This window comes from Mobula birostris, chromosome 2 (assembly GCF_030028105.1).
Source record: "Mobula birostris isolate sMobBir1 chromosome 2, sMobBir1.hap1, whole genome shotgun sequence".
Classification (NCBI taxonomy): domain Eukaryota; kingdom Metazoa; phylum Chordata; class Chondrichthyes; order Myliobatiformes; family Myliobatidae; genus Mobula; species Mobula birostris.
This window is the reverse complement of record NC_092371.1, coordinates 76,967,757-76,990,674: the sequence shown is the minus strand read 5'-3', so window position 1 is coordinate 76,990,674 and position 22,918 is coordinate 76,967,757. Positions and strand designations below refer to the sequence as shown.

Sequence of the window (22,918 nt, the reverse complement as noted above, 5' to 3'; positions counted from 1 at the left end):
GGATGGATTAGTAAGTTTGCTGATGAGACAAAAGTTGGGGATAGTCTGGAGGGTTGTCAGAGTTTACAGCAGAACATCGATAGATGCATTACTGGGCTGAGAAATGGCAAATGGAGTTCAATCCAGGTAAATGCGAAGAGGTTCATTTCGATAGGTTAAATTTGAAGACATAATATAGTATTAATGGTAAGACACTTGTCAGTGTGTTGGATCAGCAAGATCTTGGGGTCCAAGTCCATAGGACACTCAAAGCTGCTGCGCAGGCTGACAGTGTTGTTAAGAAGCTGTATGGTGTGTTGGCCTTCATCAGCCATGGGAATGAACTCAAGTGCTGTGGGGTAATGTTAAAGCTACATAAGCTACAGATATTAGACACCTGGAGTACTGTGTTCAGTTCTGGTCACCTCACGACAGGAAGGATGTGGATATTATAGAGAGAATGCAGAGGAGATTTACAAGGATGTTGCCTGGATTGGGGAGCATGCCTCATGAGAATAGGTTGAGTGAACCTGGCCTTCTCTCCTTGGAGCGACGGAGGATGAGAGGTGACCTGATAGAGGTGTCTAAGATGATGAGAGGCATTGATCATGTGGATAGCCAGAGGATTTTTCCCAAGGGCTGAAATGGCTAACACAAGGGGGCATAGTTTCAAGGTGCTTGGAAGTAGGTAAAAGGGGAATGTCAGAGGTAGGTTTTCACACAGGGAGTGGTGGGTGCATGGAACACACTGCCGGCAATGGTGGTAGAGGCGGATACAATAGGGTCTTTTAAGATACTTTTAGATAGGTACATGGAGCTTAGAAAAATAGAGGGCTATGCGGTAGGGAAATTCTAGGCAGTTTCTAGAGTAGGTTACATGGTCGGCACGACATTGTGGGCCGAAGAGCCTGTAATGTGCTGTAGATGCCTATGTTCTATGTTCTCATGTTCTCAATATTTAATTAATTAATAGGCATCCATTAGTCTCGTGAGACCATGGATTTGCGCCTCGGAAGGTTTCCAGGGCGCAGGCCTGGGCAAGGTTGTATGGAAAACCGGCAGTTGCCCATGCTGCAAGTCTCCCCTCTCCACGCCACTGATGTTGTCCAAGGGAAGGGCATTAGGATTCATACAGTTTGGCACCAGTGTTGTCACAGAGCAATGTGTGGTTAAGTGCCTTGCTCGAGGACACAACACGCAGCCTTAGCCAAGGCTCAAACTAGCGACCTTCAGATCACTAGACTGATGCCTTAACCACTTGGCCATGAGCCAACGCTCTCAATATTTACTGCTTATTGATTTATTATTTCTTTCTTTTTATATTTGCAAAGTTTGTTGTCTTCTGCACTCTGGTTGAAAGCCCAAGTTGGTGTGGTCTTTCTGATTCTGCTATGGTTATTACTCTATTATGGATTTATTGTGTGTTCCCAACCTGGGGTCCAACGGCTCCTCAGTTAATGGTAGAGGTCCATGGCATAAAAAAGGTTGTGAACCCCTGAGTTATTGAGTATGCCTGCAATAATATGATGACATATAGTCATGTACTTTGATAATAAATTTACTTTGAACACTACCAGAGAGCCACCGCAAGACAGCAGCATCCATCAACAAGGACCCCACCATCCAGTCCATGCTCTCTTCTCACTACAGCATTCGATCAGGAGGCACAGAAGCCTTGGATCCCACACCACCAGGTTCAGGAACAGTTATTATCCTACAACCATCAGCCACCTGAACCGAAGTGGATACTTCACCGTTCTCAACCCTGACTCACACCACAACCTACAGACTCAATTTCAAAGATTCAAAGTATATTTATTATCAAAGTACGTATGAGATTCATCTTCCCGCAGGCAGCCATGAAGCACAGAAACACCATGGAACCTGTTCAAAGAAAACATCAAACACCTAACATGCAAAAAAAACCTCTACAACTCACGTTTCCAGTATAACTCTTTTTAAAAATTATTCCCTCAGTTCTTTTGCACATTAGTTGCTTGTCAGTCTTTGCTTAAGTATTGTTTTTCATAAATTCTATTGTATAGTGCTTCTTTGTTTTTCTGTAAATGTCTGCAAGCAAATGAGTCTCAAAGTAGTATATAGTGACATACAGGTACTTAGAGAATAAATTTACTTTGAATTTTGACCTCAACTGGCCCATCCACTTCTCCCCAGTAATTTCCTCTCCACGTGTCTGTATTTGCCTCTTATTCTATAGTGGGTGCAGGGATTTGCAAGGATGTTACCAGAGCCAGACAATTACTGTTGCTTTCCTTGGAAGAAAGGAAACAAAGGGAAATTTAATTTTTTTAAGGAGTCATAGTCATAGTCATACCTTATTGATCCCGGGGGAAATTGGTTTTGATCTATACTTATCAAAATATCAGTACATACAATGAAATGCATCACTTGCGTCAATGACCAATGCGGTCTGAGAATGTGCTACAGGGAGCACGCTTAGTGTCAGCGCCAATGTAGCATGCCTACAACTTACTAACCCTAACCCGTACGTCTTTGGAATGCGGGAGGAAATTGGAACACTTGGACTAAACCCACAAGGTCATACAGACCAGGCAAAGGCAGGAATTGAACCTCAATCGCTGGGGCTGTAAAGCATTACACTAAACACTACGATCCATGTCGCAATTACCACATTCAGATGGATAACATAATGGGAGGTCAAGACAAGGTGAGTGGAAAAGATATACAATAAACAGTTTATTGTGAACTTCCTGTACCTAATAAGGTGGCTACTTGGTGTATGTTCGTGGTCTTCTGCTGCTGTAGCCCATCCACTTCAAGGTTCAACATGTTCATGTGTTCACAGATGCTCTTCTGCACACCACTGTTGTAACGTCTGGTTATTTGAGTTACTGTCACCTTCCTGTCAGCTTGAACCAGTCTGGCTGTTCTCCTCTGACCTCTCTCAATAACAAGGCATTTTTGCCCACAGATGTTCACTGGATGATTTTGTTTTTCACGCCATCCTCTGTAAACTCTAGAGCCTGTTGTGTGTGAAGATCCAAGAAGATCAGGAGTTTGAGATACTCAAACCACCCTGTCTGGCACTAACAATCACTTAGATCACATTTCTTCCCCATTCTGATGCTCGGTCCGAACAACTACTGAACCTCTTCACCATGTCTGCATGTTTTTATGCATTGAGTTGCTGCCATGTGATTGGCTGATTAGATATTTGCATTAACAAGCAGGTGTACCGGTATACCTAATAAAGTGGCCACTGAGGTTCGGAGGTTCAGCTCAGGGTTAACAACCCTGACTGTTAAAACAAAACTATTACAGAAACAGCAATGAAGAATCCTTTACATCTGAGTGCGACGGTATTCCTGAGTCTCCACCCGGGACTTGCGTGACTGACAGTAGTGAAAACTGAGGGGAAGCTACTGACATGATGAAGGAAACCCTGGACACCACCAGGGATGGAGGACCTTCATTGCTGCCCTAAACGCCAGCGATGTAACGGGCAGTAGGTAAGAAAGGGAGAGTCAAACTATACCTGTGTGAATCCAGGTATGAACCCAGGTGACTCTGTGATCTCTCTCAGAGTCCAACACCAGAACATCCTTCAAGAGGGAGAACCCTCGCAAGGCGTCAGACCCAGCGGGTGTACCTGGTGTGGCTCTGCCAACCAACTGGTTCGAGTGTTCTAGGACATCTTCAATCTCTGACTGCTGCAGTTGGAGTTCCCACCTGCTTCAATCATACTGGTGCCCAAGAAGAGTTGGTAGCTGCATCAGTGACTATCGCCCAGTGGCACTCACATCGACTGTGATGAAGTGCTTTGAGAGCTTGCTCCCACTGCAATTTGCCTACTGCTGTAATAGGTCTACAGCAGATGCATTGTCACTGGCTCTTCACTCAGTCTTGGAACACCAGGATAGTAGCATTTCCTATGCCAGGCTGCTATTTATTGATTACAGCTCAGTGTTTATACGATCACCTCCTTCGTACTAATGAACAAGCTTCAAAACTTGGGCATCTGTACCTCCCTCTGCAACTGGATCTATGACTTCTTAATCTGGAAACCATCAGTGTGAATCAGAAATAACATCTCCTCCTCGCTGACAATATACACAGACGCAGCTCAAGGATGTGTGCTCAGCCCACTACTCTAATCTCTCTACACTCATGACTGCGTGGCTAGGCACTGCTCAAACACCATCTATAAATCTGCCAATGACACAAGTGTCGTTGGCAGAATCTCAGATGTTGATGAGGTGGCGTACAGCAGTGAGATAGATCAGGTGGCTGAGTGTTGTTGGAACAACAATCTCACACTCAACGTCAGTAAGACCAGTGAGCTGAGTGCGGACTCTGGGAAGGTGAAATCCAGAGAGCACACAGCATTCCCATGGAAGGTTCAGCGGTGGAAAGGGTGAGCAGCTTCAGGCTCCTGGGTAATAAACTTCTCTGAGGATCTACCATATTGACAAAGGCATGCCAGCAGCTATGTTTCATCACGAGCTCGAGGAGATTTGGTACGTCCCAAAGACTCCCAGTGAATTTCTACAGATGCACCGTGGACAGCATTCTAATTGTTTGGATCTCCGTCTGGCATGGAGGCGCTAATGAACAGAACCGGAAAAAGCCGCAGAGGATTGTAAACTCAGCCAGCGTCATCATGGGCACTAGCGTCCCCTCATCAAGGACATCTTCAAAGGAGCAATGGCTCAAGAGGTTGGCATCCGTCATGGGGGGCCCTCACTGTCCAGGACAAACCTTCTTCTCATTAACACCACCAGAAAGGAGGTGCAGGAGCATGAGAGCACAAACCCGACATTTCAGGAATAGCTTCATCCCTATGCCGTTGGATGTCTGAACAGCCCATGATCCCATGAACACAACCTCAGCTTTCTTCTCTCTTTTTGCACTTTTTATATATTCTCATTCTCATTTATATTAACTTCTAAGCATTTCTCTGTACTGCAGCCACCAAATAACACATTTTATGACAATGATAATAAAGTTTTGGGCCTCTTATCTAAGAAAAGATATGCTGACGTTGGAGCGGGTTCAAATGAGTTTCATAAAAATGATTCCGAGATTGTAAGGCTTATCGTATGTGACGTGTTCAACGGCTCTGGGCCTGTACTCACTGGAATTCAGAATGATGGGGGACCTTATTGAAACCTACTGTATGCTCAAAGGTCTTGATAGAGTGGATGTGGAGAAGATATTTCCTATGGTGGGGGAGTCTAAGACCAGAGGACACAGCCTCAGAATAGAGGGGCGTCCATTTAGAACAGAGATGAGGAGGAATTTCTTTAGCCAGAGAGTGGTGAATCTGTGGAATTCATTGCCACAGGCAGCTGTGGAGGCCAAGTCATTGGGTATATTTAAGGCAGAGATTGATATATTCTTGATTAGTCAGGGCATGAAGGGGTATGAGGAGAAGGTAGGAAATTGGGGTTAAGAAGGAAAATGGATCAGCCATGATGAAATGGTGGAGCAGACTCGATGGGCCAAATGGCCTAATTCTGCTCCTGTATCTTAAAGTCTAAACTTGATCTGGATTCTAATGTTCACCAACATATTTCCTCCTGCCTCAGTATGTAGGAGACCCACTTTAAACTTTGCTAACTTTTTACTTTCTATATACTTGCAGATGCTTTTACATGCTGCTTAATTTTTATATATATACAGTGTAACCAATATGCCTTGTATTCTATTTTTGATTTCTACATCAATTTCTTGGTCTTCAGTTGAATTCTTTAATTTTCCCAATGGACCAGCTGAATGCTTTTATTTCCTAAATTAAACATCTTTTACTTCAATCTAGTATTAAAGTCACTGAGTCACAGAGAGACGCAGAATGAAAACATCTTCTTCAGCCCATTGGGTGTACTTCCGCTATCACACCCACTGCTATACCTATCCCATCATTACCTATTTTAGTCTTGCCACTTTTCTGTTGGGAACTCCACACAGCCAACACCCGAGGTCAGGATCGAACATGCGAGCACAGGTATTAGAGTTGCTACCTCACACCTCCATCAAACTTGGCTCAGTCCCAACCTCTGATAGGTTCTTTATTGGTAAGGAAGTTCAGGGTTACAGGGAGAATGCAAGGGAGTGGCACTTAAAAACTAACTCAACCATACAAAGCAGAATTGATGGGCTGAATGGCCTAATTCAAAAATCAAAAACTTCAAAGTGAACTTATTATCAAAATACAAATGTCACTATATACAACCCCGAGATTCATTCTCTTAGGGGAATTCACAGTACATACAAATAAAACACATTTAGCCCTTTGCACTGCAAACTCCCTTGCAAATTGCAATTGTACCCAGCTTGATGACTTCCTCTGGCAGCTCATTCCAGGTACTCACTACCCTGTGTGTAAAGAAGTTACAGGGAGTCTCAGGCCTCTTTTCAATCTCTCCCCTCTTGTATCTATGCCCCTTAGTTTTGGACTCCCTAACCCTGGGGTAAAGATCTTGACCAACCACCTTATCCAAACCCCTCATGATGTTACAAACTTCTATGAGGTTCCCCCTCATTCTGCTAAGCTCCGAGGGATAAATATCTAACATGGCCAACCTCTCCCTATAGTTCCCTGTGTTTGGGTTTGCTCCCATGCCCAGTCTAATTGGTCACCAGAAGTTACCCCTGGCGTGTAAGGTGAGTGAAGCGGGTGGAGGGGTGGGGGCTGGGCATTGATGGGGATGTGGGGAGATTGCTGATTGGTTGCCTGGAGAACTTCGTGCCTTGTGGTCTGGAACTTTGCCCACAAAAAGCGATGAGATTTCCCCCCCACACTGCAATTGAGTTTCTGTAATGGCAACTAGTCAGCTGATTGATAAGCGTATAAAGGCCAAGCATTCAGAGGACACCACAACTATCAGTGCACTGACGATGTTTCCTCGTATGGTGACGAAATGTCTGCAAATAAATTGCCAAGATCAGCAAACAATTCACCCCAACCTTCAACCACCTGAGCTACACATTTTTCAAATTACTTCCAGGAACTCTAAAACTTCTATAGATGTACCGTGGAGAGCACTCTGACAGGCTGCATCACCGTCTGGTTTTGGTGGGGGGGGGGGGGGGGCTACTGCACAGGACTGAAAGAAGCTGCAGAGGGTTGTAAATTTAGTCGGCTCCATCTTGGGTACTACCCTCAAAGTACCCAATACATCTGCAAGGAGCAGTGTCTCAGAAAGGCAGCATCCATTATTAAGGACCTCCAGCACCCAGGGCATGCCCTTTTCTCACTGTTACCATCAGGTAGGAGATACAGAAGCCTGAAGATACACACTCAGCGATTCAGGAACAGCTTCTTCCCCTCTGCCATCCAATTCCTAAATGGACATTGAACCCATGAATACTACCTCACTTTTTTTAATATATATTATTTCTTCTTAATCTGTATGATATATTGCATTGAGCTGCTGCTGCTAAGTTAACACATTTCATGTCACATGCCAGTGATAATAAAACTGATTCTGATTATGAACAGGTTATCCAGGAACATCAGAACTGAAGAGTACAATATTCTACACATTTATGCATTAGGGATATGGAGAGGGCCATTAGGTAATAGCCCCAACAATACTACCATAATGAGAAGGATGTTGTACTTGCTCTATCTCTTCGAAAAATGCCAAGCTGATTCGAACATTAGTTTGCTTTCCCTTTTATCAGGAAGACAAGTCGATATGATATTGGATTATGAGTAATGAAATTAACCCATTTAAAATCACATTCAGCAAAGATAAAAATCTCTGGTGTGGATCCATTGCACACACTCAGTGCTTCAGAAACAGCTTCGTCCCTTCCATCATCAGATTTCTGAATGGACAATGAACCCATAAACACTGCCTCACTATATTTGTATTAATTGTTTAAATATATACATTTCTTATAGTAATTTATATTTTATGTATTGCCACAAAACAACAAATTTTACAACATGATAGTGATAATAAACCTGATTCTGATGCACTTTGAAAGAATCTACAGAAGTTACAGTGAGATTATTACACATATTTAATATTTCATTAGAAACTAGTGCTGTGCCAGAGGACTTACATGCAGCTAGTGTAATACCCATATTTAAAAAGGGGAGGGGTGAATAGAGAGTGCCCAAGGAATTATAGATCAGTCAGCTGAAAACTGATGGATAAATTTTGGAATCCTTACTAAAGAGAATAAACACACAGTATAATTATTAATAATCTATATGTATTCCAAAAGGAAAAACACTGCTTGACCCAGCTTCCAGAAGAGGCATCAGAGATCAGAGGCAACATTGCTTGTGTCACAGATGTAGTATGTCAAGATTTCCAGAGTCTTTCAATAAGAGCCCCCACAATAGATAAATAGAAAAGGTGGAATCAGGGACCAAGTAGCAGAATGGACTGCCACCTGACTTAAGGAGAACAGAGAGTTAGGTGAACTGACTGTTGTTTATAATGTAAGAATGAGGATGGTGGATCATTGCAGGAGTCCCCACCACTGTTCCTTCTAAGCTGCAAGGGTGTGCGGCTGCACAGTAACTGAAATGCTCCCGCGTACATGGCCTTTGTTGCCACGCAGCTGGATTAAAGACAGATGAGAAGTTTATGATATCTGAAAGATTTTCTTTGTACTGCACTTCATTATACCATTCAATTAATAAATGATATCAAATATATGTTATTTCCAATTTTCATTCTAAATATTCATAGTATGTATATTACAAAAGAAACATTTAAGGTGGTGTGCAGTCTTCCGACCATGTAAAAATTTCCTGCTCAGAGCAATGGGTGGTCTGCACAGCTGTAAAAAATAACTAGCGGGAACGTTGAAGTGTTTTAAGATGAGGGGGAAAAGTTTAAAGAGATGTGCGAGGCAAGTATTTTAGAGAGAGAGAGAAAATAGACGGAGTGGGAGGAGAGTTGGTGGAGGAAGCAGATACAAAATTTAAGAGACATTTAGATGGCACTAGCCTCCTGAGCATCGAGGACATCTTCAAAATGTGATACCTCAAAAACACAGCATCCATCATTAAGGACCCCCATCACCCAGGACATAACTTCTTCTCATTACTACTATCAGCGAGGAGGTACAGGAGCCTGATGACACACACTCAACATTTTAGGAATAGCTCCTTCCCTTCTGCCATAAGGTTTCTGAATGGACAACAAACCCTAGAACACTACCTCACTATTTTTGCTCTCTATTTTTACCCTACTTATTTAATTATATTGCTCAAATACCATCTATAGATTTGCTGAAGATACAAACATTGTTGGTAGAACATCAGATAGAGATGAGAGGGCATACAGGAGTGAGATATGCCAGCTCGTTAGTGGTATTGCAACAACAACCTAGCACTCAATGTCACTAAGGCGAAAGAGCTGATTGTGGACTTCAGAAGAGGTAAGATGAGGGAACACATACCAATCCTCATAGAGGGATCAGAAGTGGAGAGAGTGAGTAATTTCAAGTTCCTGGGTGTCAAGATCTCTGAGGATCTATCCTGGTCCCACCATATTGATGCAGCTATTAAGCAGGCAAGACAACAGCTATATTTCATTAGGAGTTTGAAGAGATTTGGCTTGTTAACTAAAAAACTTGAAAACTTCTACAGATGTACTGTGACAGGCTGCATCACTGTCTGGTACGGGGGTGGGGGGATAGGGGGTCCACTGCACAGGACTGAAAGAAACTGCAGCAAGTTGTAAAATTAGTCAGCTCCATCTTGGGTAACAGCCTTCATAGCACCCAAGACACCTTCAAGGAGCAATGCCTCAGAAAGGCAACGTCCATTATGAAGGACACCCATCACCAAAGGCATGCCTTCTTCTCATTGTTACCATCAGGAAGGAGGTACAGAAGCTTGAAGGCACACATTCAGCGATTCAAGAACAGCTTCTTCCTCTCTACCATCCGATTCCTAAATGGACATTGGACCCATGAACTCCATCTCACTTTTCAAAAAAAATATATTATTTCTGTTTATGCACTATTTTTAATCTATTTAATATACATATATATACTAACTGTAATTGAATTACTTTTTATCCTGTTTATATCATTGAGCAGCTGCAGCTAAGTTAACAAATTTCACCACACATGACATTGATAATAGACCTGATTCTGATTCGGATTTATAGGAATAAAATTAAATAAGTACTGCAAGAGAGCAAATATTATATATAATATATATTTATATTTCTTAATGTATAACCATATAACCATATAACAATTACACCATGGAAACAGGCCATCTCAGCCCTTCTAGCCCGTGCCGAGCTCCTACCCTAACCTATTCCCACCGACCTGCACTCAGCCCATAACCCTCCATTCCTTTCCTGTCCATATAGCTGTCCAATTTAACTTTAAATGACAACATCCAACCTGCCTCAACCACTTCTGCTGGAAGCTCATTCCACACAGCTACCACTCTCTGAGTAGAGAAGTTCCCCTTCATGTTACTCCTGAACTTTTGTCCTCTAATTCTCAACCCATGCCCTCTTGTTTGAATCTTCCCCACTCTTAATGGAAAAAGTCTAACCACGTCAACTCTATCAATCCCCCTCATAATTTTAAACACCTCTATCAAGTCTCCCCTCAACCTTCTACGCTCCAAAGAATAAAGACCTAACTCGTTCAACCTTTCTCTGTAACTTAGGAGATGAAACCCAGGCAACATTTTAGTAATAATTTATAGTTTTTTAATGCAATGCAATGTATTGCTGCTACAAGATGATAAATTTCACAACATATGTCAATGATGTTAAACATGATTCTGATTCTATCAACACACATGAAAGTTGCTGGTGAACGCAGCAGGCCAGGCAGCATCTCTAGGAAGAGGTACAGTCGACGTTTTGGGCCGAGACCCTTCAACAGGACGAACTGAAAGAAGAGCTAGTAAGAGATTTAAAAGAGAGATATCTACAATAAATATAGGCAGTATGGAGTAAATGAGGTGCTCGAGGAATATAAAGAATGTAAAAAGAATCTTAAGAAAGAAATTAGAAAAGCTAAAAGAAGATACGAGGCTGCTTTGGCAAGTAAGGTGAAAATAAATCCAAAGGGATCTTGAACAATTTCTTTTCTTCGGTATTCACTAAGGAGAAGGATATTGAATTGTGTAAAGTAAAGGAAACAAGAAGGGTAGTTATGGAAAGTATGATGATTAAAGAAGAGGAAGTACTGGCGCTTTTAAGGAATATAAAAGTGGATAAGTCTCCGGGTCCTGACAGGATATTCCCTAAGACCTTGAGGGAAGTTAATGTGGAAATAGCAGGGGCTCTGACAGAAATATTTCAAATGTCATTAGGAATGGGGATGGTGCCGGAGGATTGGCATATTGTTCATGTGGTTCCATTGTTTAAAAAGGGTTCTAAGAGTAAACCTAGCAATTATCGGCCTGTGAGTTTGACGTTAGTGGTGGGTAAATTGATGGAAAGTATTCTTAGAGATAGTATATATAATTATCTGGATAGACAGGGTCTGATTAGGAACAGTCAACATGGATTTGTGTGTGGGAGGTCACGTTTGACAAATCTTATTGAATTTTTTGATGAGGTTACTAGGAAAGTTGACGAGGGTAAAGTGGTGGATGTTGTCTATATGGACTTCAGTAAGGCCTTTGACAAGTTTCCACACGGAAGGTTAGTTAGGAAGGTTCAATCATTAGGCATTAATATGGAAGTAGTAAAATGGATTCAGCAGTGACTGGATGGGAGACGCCAGAGAGTACTGTGTCAGATTGGAGGACACTGTGTAGCGGTGTGCCTCAGGGATCTGTACTGGGTCCAATGTTGTTTGTCATATATATTAATGATCTGGATGATGGGGTGGTAAATTGAATGAGTAAGTATGCAGATGGTACTAAGATAGGTGGTGTTGTGGATAATGAAGTAGGTTTTCAAAGCTTGCAGAGAGATTTAAGCCAGTTAGAAGAGTGGCCTGAAAGATGGCAGATGGAGTTTAATGCTGAAAAATGTGAGGTGCTACATTTTGGTAGGACTAATCAAAATAGGACATACATGGTAAATGGTAGGGCATTGAAGAATGCAATAGAGCAGAGGGAGCTAGGAATAATGATGCATAGTTCCCTGAAGGTGGACTCTCATGTGGATACGGTGGTGAAGAAAGCTTTTGGTATGCTGGCCTTTATTAATCAGAGCATTGAGTATAGGAGTTGGGATGTAACGTTGAAATTGTATAAGGCATTGGTAAGGCCAAATTTGGAGTATTGTGTACAGTTCTGGTCACTGATTTATAGGAAAGATGTCAATAAAATTGAGAGAGTACAGAGGAGGTTTACTAAAATGTTGCCTGGGTTTCATCTCCTAAGTTACAGAGAAAGGTTGAACAAGTTAGGCCTTTATTCTTTGGAGCGTAGAAGGTTGAGGGGGGACTTGATAGAGGTATTTAAAATTATGAGGGGGATTGATAGAGTTGACGTGGATAGGCTTTTTCCATTGAGAATGGGGGAGATTCAAACGAGAGGACATGAGCTGAGAGTTAAAGGGCAAAGGTTTAGAGGTAACATGAGGGGGAACATCTTTACTCAGAGAGTGGTAGCTGTGTGGAACAAGCTTCCAGCAGAAGTGGTTGAGGCAGGTTTGATGTTGTCCTTTAAAGTTAAATTGGATAGATATATGGTCAGGAGAGGAATGGAGGGTCGGTGGGACTAGGTGAGGGTAAGAGTTCGGCATGGACTAGAACGGCCGAGATGGCCTGTTTCCGTGCTGTAATTGTTATATGGTTGTATGATTATATTTGAAAGTGGGAGGGGGAGGGGGAGGTCCAAAATGATAGGAGAAGACAGGAGGGGGAGGGATGGAGCCAAGAGCTGGACAGGTGATTGGCAAAAGGGATATGAGAGGATCATGGGACAGGAGGCCCAGGGAGAAAGAAAAGGGGGAGGGGGGGGAACCCAGAGGATGGGCAAGGGGTATAGTGAGAGGGACAGAGGGAGAAAAAGGAGAGAGAGAGATAAAGAATGTGTGTATATAAATAAATAACGGATGGGTACGAGGGGAAGGTGGGGCATTAGCGGAAGTTAGAGAAGTCAATGTTCATGCCATCAGGTTGGAGGCTACCCAGATGGAATATAAGGTGTTGTTCCTCCAACCTGAGTGTGGCTTCATTTTGACAGTACAAGAGGCCTTGGATAGACATATCAGAATGGGAATGGGACGTGGCTTTACAGTACAGGAGGCCGTGAGGCCTCCTGTCCCATGATTCCCCCCCCCCTTTTCTTTCTCCCTGGGCCTCCTGTCCCATGATCCTCTCATAACCCTTTTGCCAATCACCTGTCCAGCTCTTGGCCCCATCCCTCCCCCTCCTGTCTTCTCCTATCATTTCGGATCTCCCCCTCCCCCTCCCACTTTCAAATCTCTTACTAGCTCTTCTTTCAGTTAGTCCTGACGAAGGGTCTCGGCCCGAAACGTTGACTGTACCTCTTCCTAGAGATGCTGTCTGGCCTGCTGCGTTCACCAGCAACTTTTATGTGTGTTGCTTGAAATTCCAACATCTGCAGATTTCCTGGTGTTTGCGTTTCTGATTCTATCATGTGGCACCACGGTAGTGTAGCAGTTAGTGCAATGCTATTACAGCACGGGATGTCAGAATTCAGAGTTTAATCCCAACATCCTCTGTAAGGAGTCTGCACATCTACCCGTGGAATGTGTGAGTTTTCCCAGGTGCTCCGGTTTCCTCCCACAGTCCAAAAGTGGGTTAATTGGTCATTGTAAATTGTCTTGTGATTAGGTTAGAGTTAAATCGGGGTTGTCGGGGGTTGCTGGGGCAGTGCCGCTCGAAGAACTGGAAGGGTCTACTCTGCACTGTATCGCTAAATAAGTAAATTTAGGAGATGGAAAGAGGCAAATGGAATTAACTTACATTGGAATCATGGTTGGCACAGATCACAGATACCATGAGGTTGTAGGGCCTATTCCTGTGCTGTTCTGTTCTATGTTCACAGTTTGCATTCATGATTTAGACTCTGGTATCTTGATCTGTGACATGACCAATATCCACCCTCTCTGAATAGTGCCAAATGAGCAGAAGGTAGTACAGAGGAAGACTGCATCAAGCCATAGTTAATGAATCTGAAGAATGGGCACAAATAATTGGCAATTAAGCTCCACACAGAAAAACTGTGGACCCCACAAAAGAAAAATAGGAATGTGGACTTTTAGGTGTGGTGAAGAGATAAAAAGATCTTGGAGTGCAAGTGCCCTGACCACTAAAAGGCGTGCAAAAAATAAAAAGCTACAGATACTGAAAATCTGAAATAAAAAGAGAGAATGCTGGAAATATTCAGCAGGTCCATGACGAGAGACACAGACTTCTGATGACAATCACTGCTCAGAAACAATAATTCTGCTTTTCTCTCCACAGATGCTGCCTGACCTACTGAGCATTTCTAGTATTTCATGTTTAATTCATAAGTATCTATTTATTTTCAACAAGTTGATTCCTGTACACCAAATTAGTTTTTACACATATTAAGAGGAACTGATAGACGGACAGAAATTAATTTCGCTGATTGCAAAGTCCAGGATGAGGAGGGCAAAATCTCAAAATTGCAGCCAGGTCTTTCAGGAGTAAAATTGGGAATTAATTCTGCCAGTTGATTTGAAATGAAATCAATTTAATAGAGGATAATAGAAAACAGGAATTCATTTCGTCAAATGGGAATTAATGCTCATTCGTTGTTAAAGTTAAATCTGAAGCTGATGGACTTTCATAAACAGAGGTATGTGTAGAATGTACAGAGCTAGGTTCATACGCAGTGGCTATTTTATTTGATACACCTATATACCTGCTTGTTAATGCAAATATCTAAACAACCAATCATGTGGCAGCACCTCAATGCATAAAACCTTGCAGACATGGTCAAGAGGTTCAGTTGTTGTTCAGACCAAACATCAGAATGGGGAAGAAATGTGATCTAGGCGACTTTGACTGTGGAATGATTGTTGGTACCAGATGGGGTGGCTTGAGGAAACTACTGATCTCCTGGGATTTTCACATACAACTCTTTAGAGTTACTGAGAATGGTACAAAAAACAAAAAAAAAACTACTGAGCACCAGTTCTGTGGGCAAAAATGCCTTGTTAATGAGAGAGTTCAGAGGAGAATGGCCAGACTGGTTCAAGCAAACCAGAAAGCAACAGTAACTCAAATAACCACACATTACAACAGCAGGAGAGCATCTCTGAATGCACAACACATTGAACCGTGAAGTGGATGGGCTACAGCAGTAGAAGATCACGAACATACACTCAGTGGCCACCTTATTACATAAGGTCGGTACCTAATAAAGTGGCCATTGAGTATGTGTGACAAACAACAGAGCTAGTCCCTGTGGCACACCATTGGTCACAGACCTCCAATGTGAAAAGCAACCCTCCACTCCACTCCCACCCTCAGCCTCTTACCAGCAAGGCAATTTTGGATCCAGCTTCTAGCTCACCTTGCATCCTCTGTGATCTAACCTTCCAGACCAATCCAACATCCGGGATCTTGTTGAAGGCCTTGCTAAAGTCCACGTAGACTACATCTACCATGCTGCCCTTGTCAATTCTCCTGGTCAGCTCTTCAAAAATCCCAGTATGTCTTGTGAGATACATCTTCCCACACACAAAGCCGATAGTGAAGAGAATTTTAGTAATATTAAATGCAGATGATGGATTGATTAAAATGCTAATCTTTTAAAAAACTATGATATTAATACAGCACTTAACCAAATGAGCTTTCTGAAATATTTCAGGTAAAAATTTTTAAAAAGTTTTAAATGCACCCTGGTTGTAGTAGTAGTGCAATCACTCAAGTCGAGTAAGGTGTTCTCCCAAGGGGTTGTCTATTGGTGGGTCCTCTGGTTGCTGTAGAGGCTGATCTGGGATCCACATATTCTGGTGCAGTGTGGGCAAGAGTAAGTGGTGGGTGTGGTCAGTGGTTCAGCCTTTTGGTTGTTCATTCTCCCCTCTTGAAGCTGCCTTCTTCTCTGTGGCACAGCCGAGTTTGCTGTCATTGCAGCTCGCCCTTGAACAGATTTCCTCCAGGTGTCACACACAAAATGCTGGAGGAACTCAGCAGGTCAGATGGTACCTATGGAAAGGAATAAACAGTTGACATTTCGGGCCAAGGCCTTTCATTAAGACTCGTCAGGCCCTGATGAAGGGTCTCAGCCCAAAACATCCACTGTTTATTCCTTTCCATAGATGTTGCCTGACCTGCTAGGATCTTCCAGCAATTTTTGGGTGTTGCCTTCGATTTCCAGCATCTGCAGATTTTCTCATAAATATGATAAAGCAATACCAAATCTGATGCTTAGGTCATGCAATTGGATGCCTAACTCACGTCTCCCAAAACAGATCCTTCACTCCCAGTTGAAGGGAAGAGAGTGAGTCCCTGGTGGGCAAATGAAACACTTCAAAGATAACATCAAAATCAGCCTGAAGAAATTCAATGTTACATCTGAAAACTGGGAAGACATTGCACTCAATAGATATAGCTGGAGGGACCACAAATGAGTGCAATGTCTTCCCAGTTTTCAGATGTAACATTGAATTTCTTCAGGCTGATTTTGATGTTATCTTTGAAGTGTTTCATTTGCCCACCAGGGACTCACTCTCTTCCCTTCAACCGGGAGTGAAGGATCTGTTTTGGGAGACGTGAGTTAGGCATCCAATTGCATGACCTAAGCATCAGATTTGGTATTGCTTTATCATGGTGGAGATACTGTTCACGTTGGCTTCCTCCTGTAAGCTGATGTTAGTGTGTTTGTCCTACCGACTGATCCTAAAAATCTTTCATAAGATTCTTTGGTGGTATTGTTCTAGGACTTTCAGGTGTCAACTGTAGGTGGCCCATGATTCAGCTCCATACAGTAATGTAGGAAGGACAACTGCTCTATCGACCAAATGTTTTCTTTGGACCTGTAGGTCACGGTCTTCAAAGACTCTTTTCCTTAATCTTGCATAGGCTTCTCTAGCAGTACTCAGCAATTGATCACTAAGTCAATGTCTGCTTTTCTTTGGTTAAATGGATTCTGGGAGCACCAAACTCAAGGTCACCCCTGTGCACTGAACATCAGTACTCTGTAAAGCCATCATCCAATCTGCCAAGCTCTTCAGCAAGTTCATCCAGGGATGTGAGGAGAAACAGAAAACAATGCAGAGGAACAGAATGTTTTTTATACGAGCTTAAGCTACTGCAGCAGCTGAAGTGAACTAGTCAGACAACCCAGTGCAGGAGCAGGGGAGCACCAGACTATTATACCACTGGACAGAGGCAAAACTGAGACAAAAGACCATACGACATCGGAGCAAATTAGGCCATTCGGCCCATCGAGTCTGTACCAGCCCAGCAGTCTCATAGGGGGCTTTCCCTTGCTGCCCTGGCCAACATTCTCTCCCCACGCTCTCCACAACATCCAGGCTCTAAAAAGTGGTGTCTCAGCTGTTTGATATGACAACTGCCATCCTTCTGACCACTAGAAGCTGCGGAGAGTTGTACATTCAGCTCAACGCGTCACGGAAACCAGTCTCCCCTCCGTCCACGGACTCTGTACTTCTCACTGCCTCAGTACAGCAGCCAGCATAATCAAAGACCCCCCCCCCGCGCCCCCCACCCACATTCCGGACATTCTCTCTTCTCCCTCTTCCCTCTGAAAAAGACTGAAAGCACGTATCGCCATTGAAGTTCCCTTAAGATGGACCCTTGACCTCAGGATCCACCTCGTTATGATCTGCCTCCTCGCCCCGCACTCTCTCTGTAACTTTAACACTTTATTCTGTATTGTTAGGGTTTTACCTTGTTCTACCTCAAAGCACTGTGTAGTGATCTGATCTTTATGACAAGCTTTTCACTGTTTCTCCGTACATGTGACAATAATAAACCAATTCCAATTACAATGATCTCCTATGTCTCCATCAGAGCGATGACCACCTTTCAGTCAAGTTCCCTACTGACCGCTGTCGCTGGGAGTGGAGGCCGAGGGGGTAAAATATGCCACGGGAGTGGGGGGGTGTTAAAATGCAGCTCTTCTGGACGCAACTTTCAGCCTGAACTGTTGACACTGCAGGCGCCGAGGGAAGGGGAGGGGGACGGGGGAACGGGATGTCAACCAGAATTACTCACTGCCTGGAGGAAGCTTCCAAAGGCTTTGGGAATATCAATGAAGCAACGCGCGGTCAATTCAACAACCATCATTTCCTCCTTAACATCAGAAAACGAAACGATGGACTTAGAAATCGTAATTTCCACGCCTTCTACTCACGTCGATAAACACCGGAACGGCGGCGATGGCGTGGCTGGCACTGGGGTTGTTTCCAACGTGTTTTCCCGTCTGCAGACATAGTGTGATCATCTCGCTACAAGCCATCATCTCTGGTCTGAGTCGGGGGAAGGAAAACAATGAACTCCAATTTACCCGAAGAAAAGCAAAGCTGATTTGACTTTTTTTCCCTTGGATTGTTTTTTTTCCCGCCCCTTTCTTTGGGACCTCTATGGGTTCAGAAGTCTGTCCTTATTAGTTGTACAGGCAGCTAGCTGCATTTGAGGGGAATACCGGGAGGAGATGCCTCTGCTGCACTCACTTGCTCCTCTGTTCCTCTTCGCCACCGAACACGCTCAGCACCAGCAGAACTTCCACGCTCTGTGCCTGCCCACTGCGCCGATTGGCTCTTCCAGATCCGCTGCTGGATGGCCATTGGCTGTGCTCCGACTGCCAATCATTCCAGACGCCCCACCCACCACCGCCCCTCCTCGCCAGTTCCTCACGGGAAGATTTTTAAAGGGAGCTGATTCTTCATGACGCTCAAAGATCGGCAGGTTCCTGAAGAAGAGTCTCGGCCCGAAACGTCGACTGCTTGCTCATTTCCATGGATGCTGCCTGACCCGCTGAATCCCATATATTCCTATTTTCGAAACTTCTATTGTAAAATGCCACAATTATTATTGAGAGGTTGCTGAGGGTAGGACAGTGGATGTTGCCTACATGGATTTTAGTACGGCATTTGACAAAGTCTTTGATAGGAGGCTAATACAGAAGATTAAGATGCATAGGGTCCGCGGCAAATTGGTTATTTGGATTCAGAACCGGCGTGCGCATAGAAGAGGGTAGTGGTTGAAGGGAATTATTTGAGCTGAAGGTCTGTAATTAGTGGTGTTCCACAGGGATGTGTGCTTGGGACCTCTGCTGTTGGTAGTGTATATAAATGACCCGGATAAAAATGTAGATGGGTGGGTTAGTACGTTTGCGGATGATACCAAGATTGGCGGAGCTGTTGATAGTGTAGAAGACTGGCAAAGAATACAGCACGGTATAGATCAGTAACAGATATGGGCAGAGAAATGGTAACTGGAGTTGAACCCAGATAATGCGAGGTGCTGCACCCTGGTAGGGCAAATGCAGGGAGACAGTACACTGTTAACGGCAAGATCCTTAACAGTGCTGCTGAGCGGAGAGATCTTGGGATCCAAGTTCACAGCTCCTTGAAAAGTGGCTACACAGGTCGGTAGGGTGGTTAAAAAGGTTTGTTATTACTAGTCAAGGCATTGATCTCAAAAGTCAGGAGGTTATGTTGCAACTTCATAAAACTCTGGTTAGGTCACATCTGGAGTACAGTATTGCATACGGTTCCGGTCGCTCCGCTATAGGAGGGATGTTGAGGCTTTGGAAAGAGTGCAGGAGTGGTTTACCAGGATACTGCCTGGTTTGGAGGGCATGTACTATCACGAGAGGCTGGATAAACCTGATTTGTTTTCTCTGTAGCGCCGGGGGCTGACAGAGGTTTACAAGATTGAGAGGCATGGATAGAGTAGACAGGAAGTATCTGTCCCCCAGGGTTGAAATGTCTAATACCAGACAGTGTGCGTTGAAGGTGAGAGGGGTAGGTTCAAAGGGGATGTAAGGAGTAAGCTTTTCACTCAGAGAGTGGTGAATGCCTGCTATGGCGGTAGAGGCAAATACATTAGAGACTTTTAAGAGACATTTGGATATGCACATGCATGTAAGGAAGATGAAGGTATATGGTGTTACGTACCCCGTAACTGGGTTGCCAAACCAGCAGAAATGGATCACTCAGTTGGAGTCTGGATTACCAGAACTAAGAAAGTTTTATTAAAGGAACAAGCAACACAGTAATCGAAAGGATAATAAATGCAACAGTTCAGCAATGATAAACACACATGTACACAGAATTAAGATAACAGGATCAATCAAGCTCTATCATTGTCTAGGGGTAAATGATCAGTTTCAAAGTGACGCAAATTTCAGTTCAGTTCAGTTCGCAGTAATCGTTGCCATGGCGATGGACAACCTGGGGGGAGAGAGAACGGGAACGACTGATCATTCAGACACGGCTTCCACTCACAGACCGGCGATATTGCTCACAAGCAGCTTTCGGGCGGGTCCTTTGTGATGTCACCTGAGGTCACCGACTGTGACCCCTCCTCCAGATGCGGTCGATCCTCTGCAGTGAACCCAGCACCCAAGCGAGGGTGGACACACACCGGGTTCCCGCTGATCGTACCTTTCCACCCTGTGCATCTAAGGCTGATCCCGCGATCAGCCGTCAAGAGCTTCCCACCGACTTGTGAGAGGCGCACCGCTTCCAGGGTCTCGTTACCTCGGGGTGTCATGTGTGTCCTGCCTTAGCGAACCTGTTCCTTTTTATCCCCCTGCTGGGGTATCGCCTGTCCATCACTTCAAACAGTTCAGGGTTCAAAGGGGGAGCCGCTCTTGACAATACCCAGACTGATGGCTCCTTCATTAACACCTCCAAATGCTGCTTCATTGTGTGCCTTATCTCTCCCTCCCCTGAGGACAGGTGGCAGACCAACTGCTGATGCCACTGGTGCTAGCCCAGGCCAGCAAACATTTTAATTTATGTGTATTCTCGTCACAATGGACATAGTGTGGGTAGGAGGGATTACCAGTTGGGTGTTTTTGATTTGCTTTTCAGCTGGTTCGGCACAGCATTGTGGGCCAAATGGCCTGTCCCTGAGCTCTACAGTTCTACATTCTCAGTTCTATTAAGTTATATGCCAGGGTATTGGTTCAGGTCATAAAAAAAGTTGGGAACAGCAGTTATAGATGTCGTTGCAGAGTCATACAGCAGAGAAATGGGCCCTTCGGCCCATCTGGACCATGGTGACCAAGATGCTCCACCCAAGCCAGTCCCGTCTGTCAGCATTTGGCCCAAACCTTCTAAAGCTTTCCAATCCAACTGCCTTTCCTAAAGTAAATCAGTAAATTGGTCACATGTACAGTGAAAATCTTTCCATGCTATCCATACAGACTATTTCATCACAACAGTGCTTTGAGGTAGCATAAGGGAGAATAACAGAATGCAGAATAAAGTGTTAGATAAGGTGCAGTGCAGGAAGACAGTAAGAAATCAGGTCATAATGAGGTAGATTGTGAGGTCAAGAGCCCATCTTATCATACTAGAGGGTCTAGTCTTCTAAATGTTTTTTAAAGCACCTGACTCAATCACTTCCTCTGGCAACTCATTCCACAGACCTACTATCATTTTTTGTGTGAAAAGGTTGCCCCTCAGGTTCCTATTAAATCCTCCCCTTCTCACCTTAAACCCATGTCTTCTGGTGCTTGATTCACCAATCATGGGGAAAAAAACTAAATGCGTTCATCCTATCGATGTCCCCCCCACCCCCCAACCTTCCCAAGGATCGTCACTTTGTCATGGTGGAGAGGCTTGCGAGTTCCTGAGATCTGAGAGCAATGCTGTCTGGAGTTTATCCATCTGAAGCTTAGCTCCTGGTAGGGTCACCCATAATGGTAAGGTCAAGGGGAGGTTCCAGACAAAGACCGATCCAACCATGACCTCAACGGAGGAGTTGGCAGAAGATGATGACACATCACGACAGCCGTAAGGGCAGAGGAAGGCTGCAGCAATGAAGGATCCCCAAACATTTTGCTTTCCATGCCACCGGACCTTGACCCCGCTCCATCAAGGACTTTGTGGTGGCTGCCCGTACATTAGCCTCCACACATAAAACAAGGTCATGCACAGGCATTCTTCATTAAGGGGATCCACCCTAACACCTCATTTACGTGGATACTATAGACATCTGAGGACCCACCAATAGACAACACCTTTGGAGAAGATCATACTCTATTTGAGTGGTCACATTACTACTACCTATGCCACTCATGATCTTATTGATCTCTAAAAAGCCATCTCTCAGTCTCCTACACACCAAGGAATTAAGTCCTATCCCATCCAACCTCTCCCTATAACTCAGTCCCCCATGTCCTGGCACAAGTTAGAGACACAAATCTCTTGGTCTTACAGGCAGCATTCGCACATCCTTGCCCTCCTGTATGGCTCTGAGATCTGAGGTCTCTGTAGAAGATATGTCAAGGAAGAAGAAAAAATAATACTCCTCTGCAAAATCCCACTAATTCATAGAGAATACAAGTGAACCAAAGTCAGTACCCTCTCAACTTGTACAAGGCTTTGGAGAGGCTGCACCTAGAGTGCTGTGTACTTTTTTTGATCACCTTCTTTTCGGAAGGATCTCATTAAGCTGAAAAGATGCAAAAAAAAATTACTATAATGTTGTTAGGGGGCCTGAGTTGTAATAACATAAGACATAGAAGCAGAATTAGATCATTCAGCCCATTGAATCTGCTCTGATCCATTTCCCTCTTAACTCCATTTTCCTGCCTTCTCCCTGTAACATTTCGTGCCCTGATTTATCAAGAATGTGTTAACCTTCACCTTAAATACACCCAACTAAGACTACACAGCTGCCTGTGGCAATGAGTTCGACAAATGCACCCACGGCTAAAGAAATTCCTCCTCATCTCCATTCTAAAAAGGACATTCCCCTATTTGAGGTAGTGACCTCTGAACCTAAACTCCCCCACTATAGGAAACATCCTCCCTACATCTACTCTATCTAGGCCATTCAATATTCAATGAAATCC

General features: G+C 43.9%; 1 protein-coding gene across 3 annotated transcripts in view; it reads right to left on the bottom strand.

Annotated features, from left to right (window-relative positions):
* The window catches only part of LOC140187828 (N-terminal EF-hand calcium-binding protein 1-like), a 198,934-nt gene extending 180,333 nt beyond the window's left edge, over positions 1–18,601 (bottom strand). For 2 of the 3 annotated variants that reach the window (XM_072243631.1, XM_072243626.1), the window contains exon 1: positions 18,239–18,567. In XM_072243631.1, the coding sequence (XP_072099732.1) occupies positions 18,239–18,346 (108 nt within the window). In that variant the 5' untranslated portion in view covers positions 18,347–18,567. Of the gene's footprint in view, positions 1–18,238 lie in introns of all 3 variants that reach the window. The other variant, XM_072243620.1, reaches the window with a different exon arrangement.
* Between the last annotated feature and the right edge of the window lie 4,317 nt (positions 18,602–22,918).